Below are 9,849 nucleotides of genomic sequence, written 5' to 3'. Positions count from 1 at the left end.
ACACTGGAAGAAAGTGTCAGCCTCCCAGCCTGCAGCTAGAGACCAGTTAAAAAGTCAAACTAGACAAGGTGATATTCTCCAGGCGGTTTTAATAGAGCACAGATTATTTCTCCCCACCCCCCACCCCCAATGATCAAGTATTTATATACAATGTATCAATAGTGGATTAACAAAAATTACAGAATTGAAAATCTGATTTATACATACTAGTTGCTTAAGCAAACAGCTGGAAACAGCGAAGGGGCTAGAAGTATTCCTGTAATCCCCTCTGTTTTGAACACTTTCAAAACAAAAGCACCATAGACTGCTGAAATTGCATCAGATGACCAGATTTACAGGTTTTATTCAGATTTAGGCAAGGCACTCGTTAAGAAATAACTTTTTCTGTATGTACAACGTAAGAAACCATGGGGCAAAGCAAAGCATCTGTCACTGCGCCGGGAGCGGCTGCGCCATGTGCATGGCGGGGGTCTGCATCGGCCACCCTTCCTGGTGGTTCTGCAGCAGCCGGTACAGCTGCTTCAGGTGAGCCACGATGTTATCCTTGATGTCGGGCGTAGAGATCTGGAGCCGCACGCTGCCACTGTCAAAGGAGCGCGTGAAGTCACCGGAAAACATTTCGTAGATCATCCGGGCCACAACTGGAATGACCTGTTTAAGAAGAAGTCAGTTGTTTTAGCCTAACGGTCACACAGTATATTCCTGTTATTCTGCCGGAATCCCCTGCCCTGGATGCAGGGGACGGTTTCCACATAACCTAAAACGTCGTCACAGACTGATGCTATTCGGCACACGTAGCATTTGTATTTGCCATGACAAAACCCACCAGCCTTACTGGGGTTTCCTGGGGTCAGTAACCACAACAGAGAAGAGGAGGTCTCCGGTATCCGTGGGCATTGATCCAGAGCCAACGCACCGGCCCCAGCAAGGCTGGCACATGTCACTTCAGGGCCTCAGCTCCTACCTGAACCACAATCAGCTTCCTCTCCCTGGGTTTTCCATCAGGCCATTCTTCTCCAAAACAGAAGTAGATCTCATACGGTGGCTGCTTCTCAATTTGTCCTTTCTGATGGGCAATCAGCTCTAGGAAGAAAAGCAGAATGCTGTGGGCTTGTCCTTTCGGTTAGAAACACTCACCATATCCCATCTCATTATGTCATCCCAGGTCTTACCTACACACTGTCCTTTGCCAGAGCCACCTCTTACACATACACAAGTAAAGCTCATTTCTTGCACCCAGAAGAGCTTTCTTTAAAAGCAAGGCCCTCCGACGTTTTTCAGAGCATTAGATGAGCGTACATTCACTTTCTTCTGATGTGCACCTGCTCCCTGGTCCACTGCAGTTGGGGAAGTGGTGACCCCTACCCACGCTCCATGCGCAAGCAAACTAATTGGTGCATCCAGGCTGAGCCCCAGTGCAGAGCACCCTTTCCAGTAGTGCCACCAAGTGCCCAGACCAGTATCCAAAGCTATTTTCCAGAAGCAGAAGTTACCTACCGCTTAGGAATGTTTCCAGGCAGAAGAGTTTGACTTTCTTTTGTCTCTCGATCAAATTTGGTGTGGTGGGGGAAGGAGCACAGGGACCAGACCAGTAGACTTTGCACTGGCAGAGCCGGACAGCATAGATGGCATGGCCGCTGACCTCCAGGATCAGTCCCCTGTCCATAACATCCAGCAGCCGACTTGTGAAGATCTTCTGCCTTTCATTGGTGATTTGCTCTGTTCCTGGAAACTTTACTTGCTCCAAACTAATAGGCCCAAAGAGCTCTTCCTGGTCTGGCATAGGACCCAGCTCTCCATAGAAAAGTCTGCATCCCTGAGGGTTGCTTACAGTCGTCGTCGGTCCAGTCTCCTTTCCTCGATACTCAAACTTGATTTCTAGGTCTGTCACTGAGAGAGACACTGTCAGTATGGCTTTTCCTGGGCCTTTACATGTACTGCATCAGCAGTAGAGACACACCACGCAATCCACGCTACAGTCACAGGGATGTTTAAACTATACACAGTTCTCCATGCTAACAAGCAAACAGCCACAGGAAAAAAGTCAAAACACTTTTTCTAAGTACAGTGACAGAAGCGCTACAAATCCATATACTTACTTGGCAGAGAGCTGATCCAGAGCTCAGGGCTGCTGAAGAAGTCATGCTGCAGCGCAGTTGGGGGCATTTCCATATCTAGAGGTTCATTCTTTGGCCACACAGCTTCAGGGCTGCAGTTTTCTGCACTGGCTGGAGCCATTGGAGAATCTACAAAAAGGAAACAGTTCTTCAATAAACCAAGATTTTTTTTCAAGCATGCACCAACTTACAAGCAAATACCTTCACTAATACATTAGTCTATGCCACCAACCATTGATATTAAGAAATGGAAATGTCTCTTGAATAGGGACATGCTGAGATTGATTCAATTCTTCCTCTTCTTCATCATCGAGATCATTATCCTTTTCATCCCATGGAACTGAGCCAGTGGAACCTGCAAACAAGCACATTCTTGTGGGTAGTCGATCAGTGTGAAACACTGCAATGCATTTCTTGAAAAAATAACTGTAATCTTCATGTTGGCGCTGCACAATATTGGAAATTTGTGTATTTTCCGAATATAAGTAAAAAAAGGACAAATCTGATCTGTGCAACATACTATTTTCAGTTTAATATATAATTCTAGAGGGCTAAGGATACAAACTATTGTCAACATTGGACTGTTTAGCAGAAAACATGCAACTGCGTACAGCTTTATTAATTTTAGTACAGGTACACTATAGTTCAGAGTCCTCTTAGTTTAAGTACAACCGGGCTTACGCATGGCAGCTGCTTTCTGCTGCACACAAAGGCAGCTTGAGAGTTAATGCTGCAGAGGGAAAGGAACTCACACTGGACAAATGCCTGCTCAGTAACCAGCCCTGTGTCAGCAAGGCCCTCACCTGGATTAATGATTGATCCCTGGGACTGCGGGATATCGCACACTTCATAAATTTTAATAGGATTCATGGGCACCTCCTTGGTGCCATCATACATCAGATTAAATTCCCGGCTTTTGTTAAGAGCACATCGGAGCTGGGCTTTCCACTTTGCAGGGTCTGGCTCATCGACTCCTTCCTGGTACTTTCCCGTTTCCACAGCCCATGCCTGGGGACAAAGTACACTGTGCTCAGTCCAGCCCTCTCAACAGAGCAGCTTTTATCAGAAATCAAACTTCCAAACAAATTCACTGTAAAATCCTTCTCTTGCAGAAGTCTTAACTATAGCTCTTCCGATAACAACAACGGAAATTCCTGCTTTAATAGTTTTTCCCATTAAAAGAAGGGGGAGAAAAAAAGCTGTAAATCCAAATTTCCAAAATCCGTTAGCAATTCTGAACATGCATCTTCATACAAGTTAAGAAAGTGTAAATTGTACAGGATTGTGCACTGAATTTTTTTAGATCTCTTAGGTTCAATATCAAGTCATTTTTGACAGCCATACCCTGCGCAGGAGGAATGGGTTCAGTTAAAATGGAGTGGAAGAGCAGCCACAGGCATCCAGCTGGCCCTCTCCCTCTCTCACCCCAAAATCAGACTATCAGTCCAAGATCCCTCCAAGGCAGAGGTCAGAAATTCCTCAAAGGAGTGTAGGAGTTGTAATGAATCCCTTGGGATAAGAATATTAGGGACAGCAGTGATGACTACTGGAAGTTTGTGGTGGACCTCTTAAAATTTATGCAACAGCATTTAATGGTTTGCTGCTAAGAACAAGCCAGCTACCACATCCTAAACCAAGAAGATGAAGCAAATAGCAGTAATCTTCCAGAGTCCACGCAATCGGACATTGTCTGGCCTTTGGTGGTCAGAAAGGGTTAAAGAACTCAACACCCTTTCAGGCAGTGCCAAGCTTGGCATCCAGGTGCACAAAATGGCTTTTCTGAGGTCAAAGAAATAGGACAAAATGTGCCTGGAAACAGCTACTGAGATGCCTGTCCAGCTCCTGGGCCAACAATTCAACCCTTTGTCTCTGTTTAAGAGCCGTAGTATATCGGAGCTCTCCCCTCTCACCTTGAAGATGGTGTTCTCCTCCTCGTGCTGCGGGCTGTGCCGAGTTGCATGCTTCCAGGGGATTTGAAACCGCTTCGCTTCTCGGTTTAGCCAGATAAGGCCGGGATACATACCGCTATCGACCTGGGCTACCAGCCACGGCTTCAACCGAACTCTTCGCGGGTGTAACGCCATTGTCTACAAAAGACAGGGATAATAGTAGACCAACTGCTAAAGGTTAGTTGAGACTCATATGCATTAAAAAAAAAAATAATTTCATGACAAATGGCCCGATGCCGCGTTACTGCTATTGTTTGTTATGTTACTGCACATTGAAACCACTAATTCAGATCCAGCTAGATGACTCTTCTGCCAGGAGGAGTTAAAAACGCATCACTAAGCGGGGACCATAATTGTTACAAGAACAACAACTCACTATTAAATATTCCAGTAAGCAGAGAAGGCACGTTATTTGTGTTAACTGAGCGTGTGGAGGGCGAGCCCCAATCAAACCTGAGCTGTAAATGCTGCGCAGGAGATAAAGCCACAAACAAGCCACAGCAAGAACAGGCAGTAGGATTTCAAAAGCCTCCACGTACACCTTAGCGAAGAGGCCTATCTGATCTAATTGTTCTTCAGTCGTGTCAGACTTGCATCGAGGAGCAGAAAAACTAATATGCACTGAATTAGAGGCTTTTGCCCCATGTATTGGATCTGGCTGGATCTGGGTGAGAGGGAGTTAATTCTCCTCATAGCAGCCCTCCTAGTGCTGTGCTCTGTATTGGTAGCTAGAAAAGTGTTGATAACACACCAGTGTTTTGGCTACTGCTGCGCAGTGCTGGCACAGCATCAAGGCTGTCTCTCCAACGCTCCCCCCTCACCAGGAGGCTGGGGGTGGGCAGGAGCTTGGGAGGAGACACCGACCCAAACTGACCAAAGCAATATTCCACAGCATATGATGTCTGCTCAGCAATAAAAGCTAAGAGAAAGGAGGAGGAATGGGGGGGGCATTCATTATTTACGACGTTTGCCTTCCGGAGCAACCGCTATGTGTCCTGCTTCCCGGGAAGTGGCTGGACATCGCCTGCTGATGGGAAGTAGAAAATAAATCTTTTGTTTTCCTTTGCTTCCGTGCACAACCTTTGCTTTCGCTTTATTAAACTGCCTTTATCTTGACCCGGGGGGGGGGGGTCCACCTTATTTTCTCCCCCCTCGTCCTGCTGAGGAGAGGAGTGACAGAGCGGCTTGGTGGGCACCTGGAGTCCAGCCAAGGTCAACCCACCACAGCCCAGTTGAGGTAAAGGTGGAAGCGTCAGGCTGAAGTGGAGAGGACCATTTTATCACAGAGACAGATGTTCTTCTGAAAGTCATTTGATGGCTTTTTCATGAATGCTCTGAATGCAGTATAGTCATTCGCAAACATCACTGACCTATAATAACCAGGATGTTTATCCAGAAGGACATGAACTGCAAGTCTGCCTGCACTCGTGCTAAAAATCGAGTGATGTTGACTTAATGTTTAGGTTTTTTTAAAAAACAACGCTGTAGTTAACTGATCAAATCTGTTGTTGTTTAAGTAGCCCTGTGTTGCTACTACATTTGCAGTCAACCAACAATATTTTTCTTGTGCTGAACAGGTCCAAAGCCAAACAAACAAAATTAACGACCAAAATTATTCTTCCCTTGGCAAGAAGCAGCATTTGGTATCTTTAGATTTTGGGAGGGGACTTTTGTGCTACACATTTGCTTAGAAGGTGTATCTCCCAAATTCATTTGTAAATCTTCAGAGAGATGTGAGAAATTACAAATAGTCCCATAAATAAAGCAGTTACAGGATAAGTAAAATGTTTTCCATAAGCCTTGAATACTGCTGCAGGAGTTGCAAAATGTGTCTAGTAGCAGAGACAGAGAAGATTAAAAAATTATATCCAAGAACTAGGCTAGGAACAGGTTTTATTTGTTCAAACACCTGCAGATCCCATTCAGATGCAAGTGTTCACACAAAATTAATCTGAACACAATTTATTTTAGCTGTTAAGCAAAGAAAATGTTCAGATTCAATTGCAAATCATCTCTAAATAACAGTTTGAAAATGTGCTTTGTCAAGGACTTGGGCATGTTAGCAGACTGCTTCCCAGGAGCTGCAAAGGATCAGAAAGCAATCATCAAAATGATTCTTGTGCTTCTGAAACTCTGCTGTATTAGTTATCTACATCAAAAATGCTATCAGAATTAAACTTTCAGTAGCATGTTTGCAAAGACACAAAGTCCAGGTTAATCCTGGACTTGGAATTGAGACCAAAACCAGGTATCGATTTCCCTCGCAAAGGAAAAAAGTGACTTCTCATTGTAACAAAGAAATCCTAACTAAAGCTTGCTTCCACAATCTCTTTTACACTTAACTTTACAAGCAGTCCCCTCTGCTTCTAATAACATACACTGCATACACACACATTTCCAAGACCAGGAGTAAATTCAAACCCACACAACAGTGAGAAAAATGCACGCCTCTCCCAAACAAAATACATTTGGTCACATGGAGGGTGTGCTGGCACTGCCGTATTGGGTTTGAATTGTCCCTTGGATCACAGACAGCATCTGTCAATACGCGACATTACAATGCTTTATGACCCTTTATCACCAATGACTTGTTGACACAATAACCAAGAGCAAATCAACTTGAATCCCATTGCTGGGCTCAGACGGTGAGTCAGCCTCTTACAACCTTCAACTTCGATCCAGTGGGGTTCACTAACCCCAGAGGCTGCTCCTGCTCCGAGAGCTGCAAAGGTGAGCTTGGGGAACGTCTTCACGCCATTAACTGGATTTGCCAGGGGAGGCTTGGCCCTCATTCAGGACTCCTCAGTGCACATACCCAGGAATCCTCCGGTTTGCTTTATTCCCACTCAAATTGGCTGGGGGGGGAGGGGGAAGCGGTAATTATCACATCCCTGTGCTGCATTAAATGCATCTCTGGTCAGTGATGTAATTATTCCCCGCACCTCAATTATTATTAAGTCAGACATTTTTCCTTGGAGGGGAGACATTTGCCCCAACAAGAACAACTCAAGCAAACTCAGGAACGAGCAGACATCCTGCAGCCACTTCCCTGATGGCCGAGCAACCAAGGTCAGGGCCAGCCCCAGTTAGCCATGGCGACTCTCGGGGCTTCGGCGCGGTGCCAGCCAGCATAACAACACGCAGCGCACCAGGAAAACGCGACCTGAAGCCGGTCTCGGCCCTGCCGCACGGATGCTTTCGCACTCGGTGTGTTCAGTGCTCCCGCTCCACCCTGTTCACGAAGCCTCTGAAGAAGGAAGGGGTCTTCTCTGGGTTCATTGCTGCGATGCCACAGACCTCATTCCATGCTTGTTACCTTTGTTTGATTACATTATCCTGTATTTTGTGGATCTGTATTCATTTTTTCAAAGACAAGCGGCTCAATCCGTCACACTAGCGTTTTGACAGAGAAATGGGCCGAACTTTCACCTGAGCGTCCAACACTTCATCACCTCCCAACACTGGGAACCTATAGTTCCCACGTTTCAGAGATGTGGACATCACTTTTCTAGCAGCCACCCCTGCTCCCCTGCCCTGCGCCGGGCAAGCAACGCACCTTGAGCACAATTAACTCTTAAAATCCACAGTCCCTGCACCCAAACCTGGCAACCTCAGCCCTCTGCCATGCCTGGACAGCCCATTAAGTTGGAAGGGGCATGAGCTGTCACAGATAATTTCGGTTCTGGGGGTGGTAACGGCTGTGGTCCAAGAGCAGCTGCCGGTGAAGGGGGTGGGGGGGTAAATATTACCCTCACCCTAACTCTAGGCCTCGGTTTACGCCAACTTGAAAGACGTAGCCTAGGGCTAATACAGCACAAGCCGCCGGAGCAGACGGGGAAAGGAGCAACACATAAATGCCTGTTACATCTTTACCCTCCCGGCTGCCTTCGGACCCGGACCCGGACCCCCCCGCACCTTCCCAGCCCGCCCCCGAGCCGCCAACCTGCCCACAGCCACTCGCGCGTTTTCCAGCACCGACCAACCCCCCCCCCGCCCCGGCCACGAAGCCCGCTCCCCGGCCAAGAGCCCACCGCGGGAACGGGGCTTCGCGAGGGGCCGCGCCGCGATCCCACCAGCCGCCGGACGGATCCGCGGCGGGGGTCGAGTCGGGTGGGGTGGGGTGGGGTGGGGCGGGGGTCGGTCCCGCCGGGCACCGCGACCCCCCCCCCCCCCCGTCGCTGGAACTTACCCCTCCGGCGGGCGGGGACCGGCTCCAGCGCCCGCGGGGGCTCTCGGCCGCCCCGCGGGGCCCACGCGTGGGCGCAGCGGCGGGGCGGCGCCGGGCAGCGGGGCGAGGGGAGCGCGGCCGCGGCGGACGCTCACCGCCAGCCCCGCCCCGCCCCGCCCTCACCTGCCCAGGTGCGCCGGGCGCAGCCGCGCCGCCGCCCGCTCCGCCCACGGCCACGGGTGGGGGGGGGGGGCTCCGGTCCGCGCCCGCGGAGCTGCGGCAGCGCCGCGTCCTCCCGCCCCGGGTGTCTCCGCGGCCCCGTCGTTTTACCGCGCCTCTCGTCGGTTTGGGGTTTTTGGGTTGGTTGGTTGTGGTTTTTTTTGGTGGGGTGTTGAGGAGAGAAAACAAAACGAAAAGCTCCGGGTTTGGGTTTTGGTTTGGGTTTAGGTTTTGTTTTCCGCGGTGCAAAGTGTATTTGGCCCGGCCGATCCATGGCGTGGAACAAAGACAAAAAGTCCGCGGTCCTTAACGCGAAGCCGCGGGCACCCGGGTTCCTCCGAAACGCCTAAAAACCTCCCTCCGCCCCGCCCGCACACCTACCGTGTGCTGCGAGGGGGGACCCGCAGCATCGGCCCCCCGGCCCGGCCGCAGCCTTCCACCGCCGTCTCCGCCAGCCTCCCGGTTCGCTGCTTTTCTTTGTAGGTGGAGAACCGTGACTCAGTGGTGAATCTTGGTTTCAAGAGATCATACAATACTTCACCATTCAGTTTCAACGAACCAGAAAAAACAGTGGGAATTTCCCTTCTCCTTCCCATCATGAACACTACGGATAGTGCAGCATCCTGGTTTTGGAAAGGCTGACTTGCTCAGCTCAATCCTGTGCCAAGACTTTGGAACCATGCAAAATTTTGAAAACCTTCATGCACAGAGAAAATGTATTTCTGCATTTTTCTTGGAAAGTTTGCCTCGCAAGGCACCATGTGCAAGACAAATCTTTCAGGCTTCATTCACCACTGAGATGTAGCCACTCAGAGGTAACACTTAGCAGGAGCTTGTCAGCACATAATAAAATCTTTCTGGCAATAAGGAAAAGACAATAGGTGACACTCGGAGGTTAATGTTTTCTTTGTGGGATAGCACTGCAATGGTGGATTTTGATATGCAAAACAAGGGACAGCCGCTCCTGTAATAATACCTCCTACCATGTCGGTTTTTTCCTGCTGTATAAAAACCTGCAACAGTATGGCCAATTTGGTGAGCAACCAGGAAGAGACAGGGAGAGAAGTTGGGCTGAACTCCCAGCCGAAGTATGAGGGATCTTTAATCTCTCCTCAGATGGGTCAGCACAAAAGGTGCCGCTCATCCTCCCTGCGTTCCTCCTGTCCACATGTCCATCCTGCCTGGTGACAGGGAAATTTAAGGATGCTTCAGGTGTGCTTTCTTTGTGGTCTGATGCTCGGGGAGCTTTGGAAGCAGACGCCAGCCGTGATGCTGCGCACTCACCCGCGCTGTCTGCGACAGGGGGCTGGGAGCAGCCCTGGGCAGAGCTTTGCTCTTTCTTGGCCCGCTGCAGGGACACTGGGGATTGCCCAACCCACAAGAGGGGTCTTGGGGG

General features: G+C 49.2%; 1 protein-coding gene across 2 annotated transcripts; it reads right to left on the bottom strand.

The window, feature by feature from the left end:
- Positions 1–313: 313 nt before the first annotated feature.
- IRF6 (interferon regulatory factor 6) lies at positions 314–8,929 on the bottom strand. 2 transcript variants are annotated; one of them, XM_075054746.1, is made up of 8 exons: positions 8,835–8,929; positions 4,028–4,204; positions 2,921–3,125; positions 2,350–2,472; positions 2,100–2,246; positions 1,498–1,890; positions 965–1,083; positions 314–651 (listed from the first exon to the last, which is right to left on the bottom strand). In XM_075054746.1, exons 2-8 carry the CDS (start codon positions 4,199–4,201, stop codon positions 430–432), a joined length of 1,383 nt encoding a protein of 460 aa, XP_074910847.1. In that variant the 5' UTR covers positions 4,202–4,204; positions 8,835–8,929; the 3' UTR covers positions 314–429. The 2 variants fall into 2 exon arrangements, with proteins under 2 accessions (XP_074910847.1, XP_074910846.1); XM_075054745.1 differs by lacking the exon at positions 8,835–8,929 and adding an exon at positions 8,256–8,304.
- Between the last annotated feature and the right edge of the window lie 920 nt (positions 8,930–9,849).

The sequence above is a fragment of the Buteo buteo genome, chromosome 23, assembly GCF_964188355.1.
Source record: "Buteo buteo chromosome 23, bButBut1.hap1.1, whole genome shotgun sequence".
Taxonomy (NCBI): Eukaryota; Metazoa; Chordata; class Aves; order Accipitriformes; family Accipitridae; genus Buteo; species Buteo buteo.
This window is presented reverse-complemented; position numbering and strand designations above follow the sequence as displayed.

What these genes read in the sequence shown, in the direction of transcription:
- IRF6 (XM_075054746.1), bottom strand. Translation starts at nt 4,201, where the DNA reads ATGGCGTTACACCCGCGAAGAGTTCGGTTGAAGCCGTGGCTGGTAGCC. An exon ending in GGGATCAATCATTAATCCAG is followed by an intron (nt 2,473 to 2,920) that starts GTGAGGGCCTTG and finishes GCTTGTTTGCAG; the next exon opens with GTTCCACTGGCTCAGTTCCA. An exon ending in TCCATTTCTTAATATCAATG is followed by an intron (nt 2,247 to 2,349) that starts GTTGGTGGCATA and finishes TCCTTTTTGTAG; the next exon opens with ATTCTCCAATGGCTCCAGCC.